This window comes from Pelophylax lessonae (assembly GCF_965119305.1).
Source record: "Pelophylax lessonae genome assembly, chromosome: 2".
NCBI classification, from domain to species: domain Eukaryota; kingdom Metazoa; phylum Chordata; class Amphibia; order Anura; family Ranidae; genus Pelophylax; species Pelophylax lessonae.
In genome coordinates, this window is record NC_138769.1 from 393,110,889 (window position 1) to 393,130,909 (window position 20,021).

At 44.8% G+C, this 20,021-nt stretch overlaps 1 protein-coding gene across 1 annotated transcript in view; it reads left to right on the forward strand.

Annotated features, from left to right (window-relative positions):
* LOC309546397 (multidrug and toxin extrusion protein 2-like) overlaps nt 1–20,021 on the forward strand; it is a 167,737-nt gene that overhangs the window by 101,679 nt on the left and 46,037 nt on the right. The window contains exon 11 of the mRNA XM_082246056.1: nt 16,616–16,724. Coding sequence (XP_082102182.1) covers nt 16,616–16,724 — 109 coding nt within the window. The remainder of the gene's footprint in view (nt 1–16,615; nt 16,725–20,021) is intronic.

Here is a 20,021-nt window from a genome sequence, read left to right on the forward strand (position 1 = left end):
TCCCAAGACTCATCACTGTGGCCTGCCTGATTCAGCATACAAATATACACACTCAATAAGATGTTCCTGGAGTGATAGATGTATATAGCAGTATAGTGGTGATGTGCTGAAGGGACAGGTATGAACAGTGACAGTAGATGGCAAGCACTTGAGAGAAATGTTCAGGAGAGTATAGATGGTAACAGGTAGGATGCAGATAGGTTAGCAATCATGTATGGTAGTAGGTGGTAGGATAGCAGATGACATACAGGAGAGACTAACCCAGTGCAAGGATAGATGTTAGTAGGCTCAAGAGCTAGCAATCTAAATAACAGTGCAGATGATAGGTTTAGTATTGCATAGAGAGTGACAGTCTTTAGTGAGCAATAGATATAGTGTAAGTAGGTTTTATGGAGGTTTCCCCTGCGGGGTACTTATCACTAGAGAGTAGGTTAGTAGCGGGGTCCGGTAATGAGGAGTGATCCGGTAGCGAGATACAGGGATCAGGAGCGAGGTTCCGGTCTGTTCAAGGCAAAGGAAAGCAACTGGAGGTTCCGACAGCGAGACACACTAGCAAGCATGTGGACAGCCAAGCAGGAAAGCAGGGTGAGATAGCCATAAGTAGAAGCAGTATTCCAAGAGTGATCGGGTAGCGAGATACAAGATCAGTGAGTGAAACAAGTCCAGGTAGCGAGATACACGAGCGAGTAACATCAAGTATGGCTGCTTCAGACATGGCTTGATCGAACCAACCATGCGGTTGAACGAACAATGTGAGTGAGACCGCCGGCGGTTGAAATAGCCGCTCTGTGGCGCTCAGCAGTGACCTCATCGCTCTTAAAGGTATATGCGTACCACCTAAAGGGAAAGGTGGGACGCATTGAAAAGAAAGTAGTAAATAAGGGTACTAGAGGTACCAGAATCTTACAGTACCCCCCCTTAAGGCCGGCTCCGGAAGGCCTATAGTACTGGTTTCTCTGGGTATTTCGAGTGAACTCTTCGTATAAGCCTAGGTGCATGTACATCAGAGGTATCTAACCAGGTGTCGTCTTGGGGTCCATAGTTCTTCCATCTTATGAGATACTGGAGTCTTCCTCTATGGATGCGAGAATCCAAAATCTCTTTGATCTCATATTCTTCTCCGCCTTCAACTTGTATAGGAGGTGGAGGCAAGATGGTAGGCCTTATTCCTTGGTTAGGAACGTGTGGCTTCAATAGCGACACATGGAAGATGGGATGGATCTTGAGATCTGCCGGTAAGGTGAGCTGTACTGCAGCTTTTCCAATAAGTTTCCTGATTGGGAAGGGTCCCAAGAATAAAGGTCCAAGCTTTTTGCTAGGGATCTTTAATCTTAAATTTTTTGTTGATAGCCAAACGAGGTCCCCAATAGCATACTGAGGAGAAGGTCTTCTACGAAGGTCGTAGTACTTTTTTTGTTGACTATGAGCGTGTGAGATGGTAGTATTAAGTAAACCCAGAGAGTCTTTTATTTGGGTAAGATAGTCTGAGGCTACTGGGTTACTTGAGGGAAGGATGCGTGGTGGAAGAAGAGAGGGATGAAACCCATAGTTCAAGTAGAACGGACTTTGTTTGGTAGTACTGTGGGTTGAGTTGTTGTAAGCAAATTCTGCTAGGAGAAGGAGATCCACCCAATCATCCTGTAGGTATGATGTGTAGCAACGTAGATATTGCTCAATGCACTGGTTGACTCTTTCAGTCTGTCCGTTGGTCGGAGGATGGTAGGGAGAAGTGAGCTTTCGCTCAATCCGTAGTATGTGACATAGTTCTTGCCAAAACTTGGAGATGAACTGTGAACCACGGTCAGATAAGAGAGTCTTTGGAATTCCATGTAACTTAAAGACATGTTTCACTAGTAGTTCCGCTGTTTGTTTGGATGAAGGTAATCTGCGAATAGCAACGAAATGTGCCATCTTTGTTAGATGGTCCACTGACACTAGAATGGTATTAAATCCTTTGGAAGGTGGTAGTTCTACTATAAAGTCCAAGGACACAACTTCCCATGGAGCCTGGGGTATTGGTAGACTGCATAGTAGACCGGATGGTTTTGTAATGTCAATTTTGGACGTGGCACAAACAAATTTCTGTACAGATGTCTTCATCTCAGGCCACCAAAACTGTCTGGTAAGCAAATTAAGAGTTTTCGTCATACCCATATGTCCTGCCATAGGCACATCATGTGACAATTCCAGGATCTTGGTACGCATAGTAGGGGGTATGTAGAGTTTGTCGTTGTAGTAGAGGAAGCCTTCTGCATCAGTACTTAGGTGTGGTGGAGGTGAATCCAATCCTATACTGTGCAAAATCTCTTCCTTCAAGGAACGGACAACCCCAATAATACGCTTGTAGGGTATTATAGGAACAGAAGGGATTTCGGCGTAATTATTTTCAGTTAATCGTGATAGCGCATCCGCTTTTTTATTCTTGTCTGCAGGCATGTAGGTCACTAGGAAATTGAATCTTAGGAAGAATAGTGACCATCGTACCTGCCGGTGGGAGAGAGTTTTGTTAGTCTGAAGATATTGAAGATTTTTATGATCTGTATATATGATTATTGGTAATCGGGTACCTTCAAGTAGATGTCGCCAGTTTTCCAGAGCCAGTTTTATGGCAAGCAACTCCTTTTCACCCACTGGGTAATTTACCTCTGGGCTGCTTAATGATTTGGAGAAGAAGGCTACTGGATGGAGTGGTGAAGTATTTGTTGGTCGTTGGGAGAGAACTGCTCCTACTGCCATATTTGACGCATCTACTTCCAGAATATATTGGAGGGATGGGTCTGGATGGCGTAGTATGGGAGCAGAGATAAAGCTTGATTTTAACAAGCGAAAAGCGCCACTTGCTTCATCTGACCATTTAAATGTTTTTTTTTATACTTGTGAGCTGTGTGAGAGGTCTCACAATGGCAGAGAAGTTCTTGATGAACTTCCTATAGAAGTTTGAAAATCCAAGGAATCGCTGTAGAGCCTTGCGGGTGGTTGGTATAGGCCAATCCTGAATGCAGGATATCTTACTCATATCCATCTTGATTCCGGTTTTGGATATGATGTATCCTAGGAATAATACTTCTTCTTTATGGAATAGGCATTTTTTTAATTTCACGTATAGATTGTGTGTGAGTAGTCTGGATAACACATGTCTTACATGTTTTATATGTTCAGACAAGGATCGTGAATAGATAAGTATATCGTCCAGATATACCACCACACAGACATCAAGTAAGTCTCTAAAGATGTCGTTTATGAATCGTTGGAAGGCTGCGGGAGCGTTACATAGCCCGAATGGCATTACAAGATATTCGAATAATCCGTATCTGGTTCTGAATGCTGTCTTCCACTCATCTCCATCACGGATTCGGATTAGATTGTATGCCCCTTTCAGGTCCAATTTTGAGAAGTAGGTAGCTCCACGCACTTGTTCAATGAGTTCAGGGATGAGCGGTAAAGGATAGCGATCCTTTACTGTGATGGCATTCAATTGCCTATAGTCGATAATAGGCCTAAGACTTGAGTCCTTATTGCGGACAAAGAAAAGTCCTGCAGCTGTGGAAGAAGTAGAGGGTCTAATAAACCCTTTTGCCAAATTCTCATCCAAGTATTCCTTGAGATGAGAAAGTTCATCCTGGGAAAGAGGATAAACATGACCAAAAGGCAATTTGCTATTTGGGAGTAGATCGATAGTGCAATCGTAATCCCTATGGGGAGGCAATATTTGAGCGTTTTTCTCAAGAAAAACTTCGGACAGATCCTGATAGCATAGTGGTGCAATCTCGTCTGACACCACAGACAGGATCTTTCCATAAGACGGGAGGTTACACGTAGTCTCGCAATAATAAGAAAGGAAGTTTAAGGTCCGTTTCTTTCAATCTATGGTTGGTTGATGTGTGTGTAACCAGGGAAGTCCCAAAACAATGGGAAAGTGGGGTGAAGATAATAGATCGAAGGTGGTGGTCTCCGTATGGGACTCGTTAGTAGTGACGAGAAGTGCTTGTGTCTGATTAGTGATTGGGCCAGAAGCTAACGGGATACCGTTAATAAGACTAACAGAGACAGGCTTAGGTTTTGAAATAATAGGTACTTTATTTAAAGTAGCAAAATGTATATCGATATAATTTCCGCAAGATCCTGTGTCGATCATGGCTTTAGTGGTAATCCTAGTCTGGTCCCACTGCAATGTCAAACGAACAAAAAGATAAGGGTTAGTAATTGAAGTTGTTAATCCCCCCAGGAGGACATGTGAACACTCACCCTCTTTTTTGCGGGCAAGGGGACAGACGCTTATCATATGATCCGGGGATGCGCAGTACATGCAGAGATTACTGGATCGTCTCCTGGCTCGTTCAGTAGTTGATAAAGGTGGGCGTATGGTTCCTACCTCCATAGGAGTAGGGTCAACAGCGGCAATCCGAGAAGGACTGGACAATGGCATTCCCATTTTTTCAGCCTTTCTTTCTCGCAGCCGCCTGTCTATGTTGATACTGAGTTGTATCAAGGCATCCAGAGTGCCAGGTAAATCCGCTCGGGCGAGCTCGTCTTTAACGGCTTCTGATAAGCCGAGTCTGAATTGAGTTCGCAGAGATGTATCATTCCACCCCGAATCAAGGGTCCATCTTTTGAACTCTGCTACAAAGTCTTCTACAGGTCTCCTACCTTGTTTCAAGGACCTCAATTGAATATCAGCAGTACTCTGCCTATTGGGGTCATCATATAAACTAGCGAGTTCCGCTAGGAATAAAGCATAGGAGTTGAGAAGCTGGTCATCTTTCTCAAAGAGAGAGTCTGCCCAGGCCCGTGGATCACCCGTCAGATATGAAATAATAGTACAGACTTTAATATGATCAGTAAGGTAAGTACGAGGTTTTAGCAAAAAAAGTAACTGACATGCGTTTTTGAATTCACTAAATTTTTTGCGATCACCTGTAAACACTAGGGGAGGATTTATTTTGGGTTCAGGGGGCTGAGCAGTGGCAAGTTGTGATAGACGGGTTACCTGCTGCTTCAGAGCCTGATTGTCTTCTTTTAATTCAGCAAGAGCATGTATTAATGCATTTACTTGTTGTTTTAATTGTGTCACTTGAGTGGGTATTTCTGCTGAATCCATTTTTAGGGTTCGTTCAATCTGTAACGCTCCTGCGTTTTTGTAACAAGAGGGATTTGCAGCTGCAGAAATCTCCACTCAGCAGTCATGTAGAGATGTGTTGAAATACCAATTCCAACTTCCAAGACTCATCACTGTGGCCTGCCTGATTCAGCATACAAATATACACACTCAATAAGATGTTCCTGGAGTGATAGATGTATATAGCAGTATAGTGGTGATGTGCTGAAGGGACAGGTATGAACAGTGACAGTAGATGGCAAGCACTTGAGAGAAATGTTCAGGAGAGTATAGATGGTAACAGGTAGGATGCAGATAGGTTAGCAATCATGTATGGTAGTAGGTGGTAGGATAGCAGATGACATACAGGAGAGACTAACCCAGTGCAAGGATAGATGTTAGTAGGCTCAAGAGCTAGCAATCTAAATAACAGTGCAGATGATAGGTTTAGTATTGCATAGAGAGTGACAGTCTTTAGTGAGCAATAGATATAGTGTAAGTAGGTTTTATGGAGGTTTCCCCTGCGGGGTACTTATCACTAGAGAGTAGGTTAGTAGCGGGGTCCGGTAATGAGGAGTGATCCGGTAGCGAGATACAGGGATCAGGAGCGAGGTTCCGGTCTGTTCAAGGCAAAGGAAAGCAACTGGAGGTTCCGACAGCGAGACACACTAGCAAGCATGTGGACAGCCAAGCAGGAAAGCAGGGTGAGATAGCCATAAGTAGAAGCAGTATTCCAAGAGTGATCGGGTAGCGAGATACAAGATCAGTGAGTGAAACAAGTCCAGGTAGCGAGATACACGAGCGAGTAACATCAAGTATGGCTGCTTCAGACATGGCTTGATCGAACCAACCATGCGGTTGAACGAACGATGTGAGTGAGACTGCCGGCGGTTGAAATAGCCGCTCTGCGGCGCTCAGCAGTGACCTCATCGCTCTTAAAGGTATATGCGTACCACCTAAAGGGAAAGGTGGGACGCATTGAAAAGAAAGTAGTAAATAAGGGTACTAGAGGTACCAGAATCTTACACAGTGTTTCTCGAAAACGAGAAACAATCCGACAGTGTGGTCAGAGGGAATAAAAGACCATATCATTTTTGATCGCCTCTATGGCCCTAGAGGAGCAGAGCAACATCAGGACGTCCCTTTTCGGTCCAGGGTGGAAGTAAATGATTTGTTTTTTTGTTTTTTAAGCAAAAAGATAAAAAAAAATGTTTTCTCTTTCGTTCATTGACGGACACAGCTCCATAGCTCCTTTGACCTTTGGCTTATGCTTCCCCCTACAGGAGTAAAACTCTAGGCGGAAAATTATTGTCTATGCCTATAGGGCAGTCCTAGGGGGAATACTGCCACTTCCTGTTATAGGACTCCAGTTTTTTTCTGCCTAGTCAGGAGTAAGGACCTAGTTCTTTGCTGGGCTCTCTGGTCCTAGCATTTTTTTTTTTCCATTTTAAACAACATTTTTTTCTTTTCTTTTTTTCTGAAACTGCAATCAAGTCTGTTCCAGTGAGAGCTACAATCCACTACTGGACAGGGTGATGCATTGGATATTCTAGGTCCCGCACAAAGCGGTTCAAGGCCTTGAGATCCAGGATTGGACAGACCTTGCCTTCCTTCCTGGGATCAGTAAATAGGTTTGAATAAAACCCCTGAAAACATTCAGACTCTGGAACGGGTACAATGAATCCTTGTGAGAGCAGATCCTGTACTGCCCCAAAAAGGCCTCACAGATGATCCGGGGGCAGACGCAAGTTGCAAGCGAAGAACCTGCTGGCAGCAAGGAACGAAACTTGATCTTGTAACCTGACCGAATCAACTCGTGGACCCACTTGTCTTGAATCAAGGAGGTCCAAGGGTCAGGAAAAAAGCAAAGACGTCCCCCACCCACCCAAGATACGGGTGAGGGCGCCCCTTCAGGCACAAGTGGTCTTGTCTGCGGGACCAGCGGAACCCGCTTTTTGGCTTACCAGACCAGGGTCTCTTGAAACCTCCCGCTAAGTTACGGGCAGATTTTGATCCTTTGTCCTGCGATCCTGCAGGGCGAAGGGGCCGTTTGTGGGCTGAGAAGAAAGGACCACGTTTGCAACAAGGCCATTTGCCCTTGGTAACCTGAGGAAGCAGAGTACACTTACCTCCCGTAAGACCTTTAATGATCTCTTACATGAAAGCTCCAAACAGGCGGTCTCCTACAAAGGGGAGATTGGTCAGCACATTTTTGAACGCCTGGTCCACAAACCAGCATTTCAGCCAAATCATGCGGCGAAGAGTCACCACCGTCACGTACACCCTGCATCCAGGGAGGCATCACATATTGCAAGCCCTGTACTAACTGGTCCGCCAGTTCCAACAGCTCAGGAAGATGCTTCCAAATCCGGGCGCAGAAGCTTTACCCATTCCGTTACGGTCTGGGAGACCAAGGTTATGGCAAACACCGGCCTCAAAATTGAACCGGCCATGGTAAAAAGGTATCGGACCAAAGCTCTCTTGTTAACAGGGTCCTTAAAGGACTGAGAGTCCTCCACCGCTAGCAGTGTGGCTTTATATAACCTGGGAATCCACCACTGGCGGAACTGTCAGTTTCTTTACAAGGGACTCTTCAAAAGGATACCTTCTAGCGAAATGCTTAGGTACCCCGATCATGGATTTTGGGGAACCCCACTGACTATCTGGGTATCACTGTGTGAACTTTACAAGAGCTCGGCTGGAAACTGAATTTTCAAAATTCTGATTTCATCCAACAAACTGGACTATCTGGGTCTGACTGGATTCATCGTCAGCCAGGGTGTTTCTCCCAGAGAAAAAACTCCAGCATTTTCAGGATGCGATTCGGCTCCTGTTATCCAATCGGCAGTCCTCTCTCAGGACTTGCATGCAAGTGCTTGGCTCAAAGGTCTCCACCTTCAAGGCGGTTCTGTTTACTCAGTTCCATAGCAGACCTCTGCAAAAGGAGATTCTTGCTAAATGGAACAATAATCCACATTCCCTAGACAATCTGATCCTGTTGAGCCAGGGTATGAGGGGGTCCTTGATATGGTGGCTCCGCTCCCCGGCGCTTTGATAGGGAAAATCCTTTCTCCCCCTGTACTGGACAGTGGTCACCAAGAATGCCAGCTTGTCCGGGTGGGGAGGTGTCTTGGGCACGGTTCCAGATCAGAGGGTTTGGACTCTGAAGCAGTCCAGTCTGCCAATCAATATCTCGGAGATTTGGGCAATCAGGCTCTGCCTGTCTCTGTAAACAGATCATCTGCAGGAGCGCCCGGTAAGGATGCAATCAGACAGCGCCACGGCTATGACGTATGTCAATCATCAAGGGGGCACCAAAAGTGCTCTAGCTGCCAGAGAAGTGGCCGGCATTCTAAGGTGAGCAGAACGTTTTATTCCAACCCTCTCTGCTATGCATATTCCAGTGGTGGAAAATTGGCAGGCGGACTACCTCAGTTGGCAGACGCTGGATAGGGGAGAATGGTCTCTTCAACCGGAGGTGTTTCAACAACTGTCTCCGGTGGGGTACTCCCTTTGTAGGCCTGTTTTTCGGCCTGCATTTCGTCTCAACCAGAAGGTTCAGAGATTTTTGGCAAGGTCTCGGGATCTTCTGGCCGACTCCACAGATGCTCTGGTGGCCCCTTGGGGCCAGTATCATCTAATGTGTGCCTTTCCTCCACTAAAACTTCTGCCGAGGCTTCTGCGCAGGATCGAGGCAGAAGGGATTCCAGTCATTCTGGGGGCTCCAGACTGGCCTCGCCGGACTTGGTACGCAGATCTAGTAAGACTTGTTGCTGATGTCCCTTGGAGACTCCCTCTCAGAGAAGATCTTTTGGCTCAAGGACCGATCTTCCATCCTGCTTTACGGTCGGGTGCTGAAAGACAGAGGGTTGTCAGAATCGGTAATTCCTACGCTGCTGAAAGCTAGAAAATATACTTCTAGGAAGATTTATCATCGAGTCTGGAGGGCGTACATTACTTGGTGTGAGTCTTGAGGGGTTTCCCTCTGTTCCTTTTTGGTGTCTCGTCTTTTGGAGTTTCACCAAAAAGGTGTAGATCCACGTTTGGCCCTGGGCACCATCAAGGGCCGTATTTCAGCCTTGGCTATTTTCTTCCAACTCCCTTTGGCCACAAATTCTTTGGTTCACACTTTCGTTCAGGGGGTACACCGCCTGGCTCCCCCGGTATGGTCTCTGTTGCCTCCGTGGGACCTTATTCTGGTGCTATCGGTTCTTCAAAAACCGCCTTTTGAAAATATTCCTGAACTTCCTCTGCTTACTTTGTCACAGAAGGTGGCCTTCTTAGTGGCTATTACTTCGGCATGCAGGGTGTCTGAGTTGGCTGCGTTGTCCTGTCGGTCACCTTACCTGGTGGTACTACGACTCTGCCAGTCATTCCTTCCTACGGTCGATTCTGGTTTCCACTTGAATGAAGATGTTGTGTTGCCTTCCTTGTGTCCTAAACCTAAGCATCATAAAGAGATTGCCTTACATTCCTTGAATGTGGTTCGGGCAATCAGAATGTACCTGGCGGCAACTGAGTCATTTCAGAAATCGAATTCCATGTTTGTCCTTACGGATATTCCTTGTTTGCCCTTACAGGTGGTTCTCGTAAGGGGCATGCCGCATCTGCTGCGACCATTTCCAGGTGGTTTAGGCAGACGGAGGTGCAGGACTATTCCATTAAGGGTCAGGTTCCTCCCTTTCTCAGTTAAGGCGCATTCTATGAGGGCACTTAATGCCTCCTGGGCCTTCCGTCAGGCGTCAGTGGTCCGGGTTTCCAAGGCGGCCACTTGGTCGCCTGTGCACACCCTCACAAAATTTTACTAGGTGGATGTATTTGCCTCTGTGGATGCTGCTTTTGGGCACAAGGTTTTGCATGCAGCTGTTGGAGAGGCTTAAGCTTCTTGAGGGTGTAATTTTAAATTTTTTCAGGTGTGCTCTGGTTGTTCCTGTTTGAGCTCCTTTGTTACCTGGGTGGCTATGATTAGTCTTTTTAGAAAGTATGTTTATTGCTGTGTTTTTTCCCACTTGTCACTGCTTTGGGACATCCCAAGGGTCAAAGAAGATATGGAGCTGTGTCCGTCAATGAACAAAAGAGAAAACTGGACTTTTGTCATACCATAAAATCCTTTTCTAATGTTCAACACCCACCCCTCTGAGTTGGGTTATGTGTTCGTCTGACAGTGCTTGTTACAAAACGGAAGTCCTATAGCAGGAAGAGGGAGTATGCCCCCTAGGATGGCCCCCATAGGCGTAGTCAATTATTTTCCGCCTAGTGTCCTACTCCTGTAGGGGGCAGCACAACCCAAGGGTCAAAGAATATGTGGAGCTGTGTCCGTCAATGAACTTCAGAGAAAAGGATTTGACAGTAAGACAAAAATCCAGTGTTTTTTTTTTTTTTTTATCTTTTGCTTTTAAGGGTAGAGGAGAGATTTGGGGTGTCTTTGACCCCAGCTCTCTGTTAGGTACCTGTTAGGTAAAGTCCGAAGTGGAGTGCTAAGGATTCAGGCAAAAACGTAGTCAGGGATCAGGCCAGCAACAGATTGGGCAAAGCGGTATCCAAACGTAATCCAAAGAATGGTCAGGCAGTCAGAAGTCATACACAAGCTGACGGTGAAGTACAGATTCGGCAGGCTGAAGAGGGGTCAAGAATACAGGCAAAAGTTCATACACGAAAGTCTATCAAAGAGCAAGCAGCACACCCAGAAACAGGAAGATATTCCAAACAAACAGGCATTGAGGAACAGGAAGTGCTGCTTTTTGAAAGCTGAGCAAATTGTACATTGTTTGCAGCTGGCAGCAGGTGGAGCTAGTGAGTCCAAAAGTAAAGCATCAGGCTGGAAAATCACTGCACAAGCTCCAGAGCTTCTTTGTGGCACAACAGATAAGGCTGCAAGCTATGGAACAGGGAAGTTCCCGGCTCAAGGACACCCAGGTACATGACAGGACCTCCTCTCCCTCGGGGGGCCTAGCGAGGCTTAGCAGGAAAAGAGGCATGAAAGTCTCGGATGAGAGCAGGGGCATGCAAATCTTTAGCTGGAACCCAGGAACAGTCTGTGATGGGGTATTCTTTTCAATGAACCAGATACTGTAGGCCACGACCCCACCTTCTAGAATCCAGAATCTTAGAGACTTCAAACTCATGTTGTCCATCAACAAGAACAGGAGGAAGTAGTTTTTGAGTTCTGGAGTAATGATTGAAGATTGCCCTTTTAAGGAGAGAAACATGGAACATAGGGTGTATCCAGTGTGAGGAGGGCAATTTCAACCGATCGGAGACTGGTCCGACTCTAGAAATAACCCTAAAAGGACCAATGAATCGAGGGCCCAATTTGGTAGAGGGTTGCTTCAGTCTTATGTATTTGGTAGACAGCCAAACTCTGTCCCTCACAGCATATGGAGGTATATGGCGTCGTCGTCTGTTGGAGAAAAGTTTATGTCTGCCTGCTGACTTCCGTAGCAATAAGTGAATCTTTTTCCAGTGTAGCAAGATATTCTTTACCCGTTGATCTGCTGTTGGTACACCAGATGAAGGCTGAAGTAGCGGAAAGGTCTGAGGGTGATAGCCCAATGCTGTATAGAATGGCGTGGTATGCAGGGCACTGTGCAAACGAGAGTTAATGGTGAATTCAGCCAAGGGCAAATATTTAGACCAATTGGAGTTGACGAGTTGATGTAATGCCGAAGATAGGTTTCAAGGGTCTGGTTCATGCTTTTGGTTTGACCATCTGTTTGCGGGTGATGTGAGGTAGAAAGTGAGAGCGTTACTCCCAGTTTCTTACAAAATGCTCTCCAGAATTGGGAAATGAACTGAGATCCGCAGTCTGAGACGATATTGGTAGGTATACCATGATGTTTCACAACATGAGAAAGGACGAGGGTAGACAGAGCTTCCGCTGTAGGTAATCCAGAGAGTGGTACAAAATGAGACATCTTTGAAAAGCGATCCACTATAACCCTTATAGCAGTCATGCCATCAGATTTGGGTAATTCTGTAATGAAGTCCATAGTTAAATGGGTCCAAGGCTGGCGAGGTGCAGGAAGCGGTTGTAAGAGCCCAGCAGGCAATGTGCGAGGTACTTTATTAGCAGCACAGGTTGGACAGGCAGCCACATAGTCTGTAACATCTCTTTTCATATGAGGCCACCAAACATGACGCTGCAAGGTCTTAAGAGGGATTGTGATAGAGGAGTACAGCTCTCCTGAGGCTGGGGGCTACAAACAGGCGACCTGGTGGTACCTTCAGCCCTTGAGGAACACGATTCTGGGTTTCCTGTAACTGTTGGGAAAGAGCTGCAGAGATCTGTGCGACAATCTTGTGAGGTGGAATAATATATTGTTCGGTAGGTTGATCTTCTTCAGAAGTAACAAACTGTCTGGAAAGAGCATCGGCCTTCCTGTTCTTATGACCAGGGACATAGGAAAGGACAAAATTAAAATGGGAAAAGAACAGAGCCCATTGAGCTTGACGTGAATTCAAACGTTTAGCAGTCTGAAGATACAGCAGGTTTTTATGGTCGGTCAGGATAGAAAAAGGCTTTAGAGCCCCTTCCAGAAGATGTCGCCATTCGGTTAATGCAAGTTTTATAGCAAGTAGTTCTCGATTCCCAACATCATAATTCATCTCCACTGGAGAAAAAGTTTTAGAAAAAAACGCCACTGGATGAATCTTGCTGGTCTTAGGTTGTCTCTGGGACAGCACGGCACCTGCTCCTACCTCAGAGGCATCCACCTCAACAATGTATTGGAGATCAGGGTTTGGATGCTGAAGAATTGGAGCCTTGCTGAACATACCCTTTAAAAGCTGGAAAGCTGATTCTGCTTCAGAGGGCCACAGTTTGCATTTGGTGCCTTTCCTAGTCATAGCAGTAAGGGGGGCAGCTATGGAGGCAAAACCCTTGATGAAATGCCTGTAGTAATTTGCAAACCCCAGAAAGCTTTGGAGTCCCTTCAAAGTGGTCGGTTGGGGCCATTGCAAGACAGCAGAGAGTTTCTGTGGGTCCATTTAGAAAACCGACACTATTTATGATGTATCCAAGAAAAGATATCTGGTTTTGATGGAAACTGCATTTCTCAATCTTTACATAAAGGTGGTTTTCTCTTAGCCACTGTAATACTTGCCTTACATGTGAGCGGTGCTCAAGGCGAGTCTTGGAAAAAATTAAGATATCATCCAGATAGATTATCACAAAACGGTTACTGAAATCATGAAGAATGTCATTCATGAAACGTTGGAAGACAGCAGGAGCGTTACAGAGTCCAAATGGCATAACCAGATACTCATAGTGTCCATTGCGGGTGTTAAAAGCTGTCTTCCACTCATCTCCCTCTCTAATTCAAACCAGATTATAAGCCCCTCTGAGGTCAAGTTTGGTGAAGAGAACGGCTCCCTTAAGCATATCAAATAACTCTAGAATAAGAGGCAACGGGTAGGAGTCCTTTACAGTGATCTGATTTAACCCTCTATAGTCTATGCATGGTCGGAGACCCCCATCCTTCTTTTCGACAAAGAAGAAACCTGCCCCTACTGGAGAAGAAGAGGGTCGAATAAAACCTCTTTCCAAGTTGTCCTTTACATATTCCTCCATGGACTATTGTTCAGGCAGAGACAGGGGATATGTCCTTCCTTTGGGAAGAGGTGCTCCAGGGATCAGATTAATCGCACAGTCAAAAGAACGATGTGGAGGTAAAACCCCCGCCTTTTTCTTGCAAAACACATCTGCAAATTCATGGTATTCATGAGGCAAGGTAGGAGGGATGGTCGCGGAAGCCAAGAGACAGCCAGAAAGTCTTGTGGGTTGAGATAAACAGTTCAAATAACAAGAAGACCCCCAAGAGGTTAATTCTCCCTTTACCCAATCAAAGGAAGGGTTGTGTTGTTGTAACCAAGGGTAGCCAAGGATAACAGGCAGAAGTGGGGAATCAATAAAAGACAGAATGATTTCCTCTTTATGGAGTGCGCCTACCTGAAGGGTAATAGTGGTGGTCTCAAACTTGACAAGGCCATCTGCCAATGGCTGTCCATTCAAGGTGGTAATACTCAGGGGTCTAGACTTTGAAACAAATGGGATGTTATTTGCTTTAGCAAAATTGTAATCCAAGAATATACCAGCGGCTCCCGAATCTACAAAAGCCTCAGGAGGAGACAAGTTTAAAGGCTAAGTGGAAAGTTGCGGGTACAGTAATCTTGGTTTTGGAGGAAGTACTTGTAAGGTCTAACCCAGCTCCTCCGACACTGATTAGACCCTGTCTTTTACTGGACGGGCTGGACAACCAGATAGCAAATGTCCTTTAAGTCCACAGTATAAGCATAAGCCCAATGCACGCCTCCTCTGTCTCTCCGATTCTGAGAGGTGGAGATGGCTGACTTCCATGGGTTCCACAGGAGACTTGGATTCAACAGAAATTTCTGTTTCAGGCTGAGGTGGTGCTTGGAAGTTAGGGGCCAAGCGATATACCGGCCTTGGATGCTTATGAGTTTTGAGTCTCTCCTGGCACCTTTCATGATACCAGAGATCCAGACGAACACACAACTCTATGAATTTTTCAAGATCTTCTGGGGAGTCCTTTTAGACCAATTCATCCTTAATGCGATCTGTAAGACCTTTACGGAAAGCTGCACGTAATGCCCCTGAGTCCCATTTAGTCTCAGCCGCCAGGGTACGGAACTCAATAGCATACTGTGCCACAGTCCTGTTACCTTGTTGTATGTCCAAAAGTGAGCTCTCGGCTGCAGAAGCTCTATCCAACTTGTCAAATACAGTCTGAAGAGAAGCCAGAAATCTATCAGCATCTTGCAGCACAGGATCATTGCGTTCCAGGTAAGGAGAGACCCATGCCAGGGCTTTCCCTTTTAACAATGAAATTACAAATGTCACTTTGGCAGAAGAAGTACTGAAAGCCCCAGGGTTGTTGCGGAAGTGCAAACGACAAACGTTTAAAAAACCTCTGCAGTCCTCGGTGTCACCACCAAACTTTTCAGGTAAGGGAAGTTTGAGGGGCACAGAAGAGGTGGGTTGGATTGGAGCAGGAGTCTGGACAGATACAGAGGAGCCAGGCAAACTGGATTTTAGCATAGCACAAAGTTCATCTAGCTTAGCATCCAGAGAAGAAATATGCCGTTCATGAGCTCCAATCAATTTCTCCCTGATGCATAAGCGCCTTAACAATCTCAGCAGGGTCCACTGACATTATGGCCCGTTTGTTATGTTAGGTACCTGTTAGGTAAAGTCCGAAGTGGAGTTTGAGTGCTGAGGATTCAGGCGAAAACGTAGTCAGGGATCAGGCCGGCAACAGATCGGGCAAAGCGGTATCCAAACGTAATCCAAAGAATATTTTGTCATACACGAAAGTCTATCAAAGAGCAAGCAGCACACCCAGGAACAGGAAGAAATTCCTAACAAACGGGCATTGAGGAACAGGAAGTGCTGCTTTTTGAAAGCTGTGTAAATTGATCACAGCTGGTTAAATTGTACATTGTTTGCAGCTGGCAGCAGGTGGAGCTAGTGAGTCCAAAAGTAAAGCATCATGCTGGAAAATCACTGCACAAACTCCAGAGCTTCTTTGTGGCACAACAGATAAGGCTGCAAGCTATGGAACAGGGAAGCTCCCGGTTCAAGGACACCCAGGTACATGACACTCTCTCCATAAAGAGGACTTGCCATCCCTATTTCTATTACAAGGGATGTTTGCATTCCTTGTAATAGGAATAAAAGTAGAAAACAAAAGGGACAGGTTAAAAAAAAAAAAAAATTAAAAGCACCCCTACCCCTCTGTGTCAGCATGCAGAAGCGACGCCACATGTAAGTTGTGCACGCATATGGAAATTGTGTTCGCACTATACGTGTCTGGTATTGTTGCAAGCATTCGAGCCAGAACAATAATTCTAGCGCAACACCTCTGTAACTCCAAACAGGAGATTAAGTACCATAGTTTGTTGGCATTCCACGAGCGTGCACAATTTTAAAACGTGACATGTTAGGTACCTATTTAACTCTGTGTAACATCATCTTTCACATTTTACAAAAATATTGGGGTATATATTGTTTTTTTTTATTCATAAAAGTGCATTTTGTCCAAAAAAACTGTTTAAAATACCGCTGTGCAAATACCACGTGACATAAAAAATTGCAACAATTGCCATTTTATTCCCTAGAGTCTCTACTAAAAAAAAGTATTATGTTTGGAGGTTGTAGGTAACTTTTTAGCAAACAAAGTGCCAGAAAAAGCTTGGTCGTCTATTGCTCAAAAACTTCCAACACGACCCAAAAATGGCCTAAATGTCTGTTGAACTTGTTTGCTCATAGCCCTGATCAGATCCTGCTAACATAAGTCATCTTCTATGTTTGGATAGAATGAAGAAGAGCAGTGAGAAATAGTGTACAATATATATATTATCATTTTTTTTTTTTTTAACCTTCAAAGAATGTTTGAAAACTGACTTGATAAGACTAAATGCCTCTGATAATGACCCGGATTACTGATCTAAGAAAATATGATGTTGCATGATTTTTTTCAAAATTTTTTATTTTTTTTGCAGGTAGCAGTTGGATTATCTGTGGCAGCAAATGTCAGAATAGGGAATGCGTTAGGAGCTGGGAATGTGGAGCAAGCAAAAACCTCATGTAAAGTTGTCCTCGTATGTATAGGTAAGATAGATATTTACTGTTACAATAATGCATTTTATACTTACAGCAGCAGAAAATGTTTTTTGTTGATCATTCAGTTTATTTAAAGGGCACCTGCTGGTAAAGAAATGTGTAGTCTACCATTGCTGGCACCTGCTGAGAATCCTGGACGTCTGCCTGTTATGCTGATCAGCGTTTGTTACCCAAAAAAAAAAAAAATATGGATCCTGCTCCTTTAAAGCATGTTATACAGCACAGTGATTGTGCTGTATCATTTGGCCCTTTCTATCACCTGAAATACCTGGCTGATCCTGCCTGGTTCCATCCCCCCCTGTAAACTGACCACAGTTTATCATGGCTGCTGAGCCCTGACGCTGTGATCTGTTTACATGCCTCCATCATTGGCAGCTCTCGTCTCTGCTCCCCTGCCTGTCAACTAGTGACAGTGCCTGCCCCTCTCCTCCCATCCTGTGGCTAAAATAACTTTTAGATTTACATATAATCCTCTGTGTTTCCTAAAGCTGTGTGCCCCTGTGTGAGTGCTTTATTTAAAAAAATGCCGTCCTATACCTTTTTTTTTTTTTTTTCAGAGCACCTCCCGGCACTCACCTGAGTGGTCACCTCTCTCCTCCTCTCCTCCCCTCCTCCTGGCTGACATTAGCAGGGAATTTTCGGACTCTCCTTCAGCTCTCAGATCGAGAGGAGAGAGGCGGTCTGAAATAAAGTATAGACGGCATATTTTTTAAAAAAAACAGACACACAGGGGCACCTAGCATTAGGAAACACAGAGGAACGTATGAATGGATATAATGGCTTAACAACTACTTTAAAGGACAAATTTAGTCATGGATCTGGAACCAATTTGCAGATTATGAGTTTTGACACAGTTTGCTGCATGTTTTTTCCAAGTCTGTAACAGAAAACAAATTGGGCCAACAAGTAATCTTGTGAAGAACAGTTCATTCTATTCAAGAAGCATTGCAGCTTTGTTACACCCAACAGATCCTCAACGGCATTTATTTCACCTAGTGTATACCTATTTTAATTTATTCTTCTGTCCACCGATGCTGAGAAAGCAATTGACAGAAGTCAGTTTGGAATTTATTGTATACCTGCCACTTTGGCACATATTGGTATGGGAAAATTTGTAGGCAAAAACTGGATCACTGCCCTCTGCTGAACATTGATGGCAGCAGTCAACGTTAACAAGACTATCTTGAACTGTTACTGTTTGTAAGGGTGCCCTCTTTATATTTACCATAAAACTCTCTCTATGCAATATTAGGGAACATCTGGACATTAAGGGGTTAACTACTAACATAGGTTGACGCAAGGTCACCACATACCCTGATGACTTAATTTTCTTTCTCACCTTGGTAATCTCTATTCCAGTGTTACTAAAACTGCGAATTGCATGGCAGTATCTCCAGCTTCAAAAGAAACCTCTCTAAATCAGAAGCTACAGTATGAATGTAGCTGTCTACCGGACCAAATCTGAGGAAGCTTTACCTTGAGTTGGTCCTCTTGCTATATCTATTTAGGAACCCATGTTCCCTAAAATGAGAACCTTAGCAAAGACTATAAAAGCAGACTTGCAATGCTGGGAAAAAGAAGCAATGACATGGTTTAGACAAAACAATGTCATGACATTAAACATCTTACCGCACCTACTAAATCCTGTTTCAAACATTACCCATTATTCTAATAATTTCTAATTGTCACCTTTGGCACCAAATTAGATTCCCCAAGATGCCAACCCAGTGCTTACCTCCAGTCCTTACTCACTGCACATACAGTAAGTTAATTAAAAGAAACACATCTTTTGAACAAATATATCTAGCCAGTAACTTTTAACACCACTGGCTGGCTTTCCTTTATGCTACTCTGCTTTAAGATGGTGACCAGAGAGGCCCCCCGTTCTGCGGTGTTGGGAGGAGAAGTTGTAGAAGATGTTATCACAGGCCCGAAAAGCTTTGCTTTGCAGTTAATATCAGCAAAAAGGCAGTTTTTTATCATCTTAATACAAATGGTTTTGGTAATTGGCTTAACATACCTATCCTACTTCCAATGTAAAAAGTGTTTCTATTTAGCAATTATATGTAAGATAATCCTGTACTTATTACCCTTGCTGATGGTCTTCTGAAATAAAGACTTTGATTAAAAAAAAAAAAAAAAACCTGTATGGAAATATCTGACATACATTCCAACAGATGAGGTTTCAAGAGGACTTGAAGAAAGATGGACATTTACATGGGTATGTTGTGGTAATGAAGGAAGTGTAGTTAGTGATACCCATGTCTACCCCTGCACCACATTGTACTCCATTCTTTGAAGCATCAGAATATCCTGGAATGCAGACTCAAATGCTGCAGTTAAGTCAACTGAATGCACTCTAAAAATACACAGATCTTCTTACTTTGATATACACATTGGGGTTAATTTACTAAAGACAGACTGCTCACTTTGCAAGGGAATTTTCCCAGGACCTTGGTGAATGAGGTGAAGCTCTGATGACTTCCAACATTCATTCCTGTAGAGATACAAATGTTGTCTCTCTATCGTTCATTGACAGACGCAGCTCCATATTCTTCTTAACCATTGGGTTATGCTGCCCCCTACAGAGGTAGAACACTAGGCAGGAAAAAACTTTACCACGCCTATGGGGCAGTCCCTGAAGGCATACACCCACTCACTCTGCTATAGGATTCAGTTTGTTTCTGCCTACTTTAGGAGTAGGACCTAGTTCCCGGCTGGGACTTCGGTGTTAGCTTGTTTGTTTTTTTATTTTAAAAGGAACCTTTGTTAAAATTTTAATTTTTTTAGCTAGTTATGTTCCCAAGAGAACTGCAATCAACAGCTGGACTGGGTTCCGGACTGGATATCCTAGTCCGGCCAGCGAGCATGTGCAGGTTATAGCCCCCCGCTAGGCCTCGCCACGACAGAGCCCCAATGGACAGGCCCCAGGAGTGAAACACCTCGCTGGGATGCACACGACATGGTTCGGCCTGAATCGCAATGTGCCCCTTGGCCATCTGCACCCCCACCCCGAGTGGAGAGGTAGTCTGTCCGGAGTGGCGCCCACCCGATTTGTCGTTGGTATGGTGAGTAGTGTCCCCCATAGCTTTGGCGGTCTCGGGGTGGACGTTGGCCACTCCTTGGGGTGGTCGGTCCCCCGGGTTTCCTTCTATTTCCCTCAGCCCCTCTAACAGTCATGGTAGGCTTTTGGCCTCAACCTACAGCCCCCCTCAAACCTCGCGGGATTTTGTAGGAGCAGGCTTTGCCACTTTCTCCAGTAAGGGGGGTGGATGCGGTTGTTGC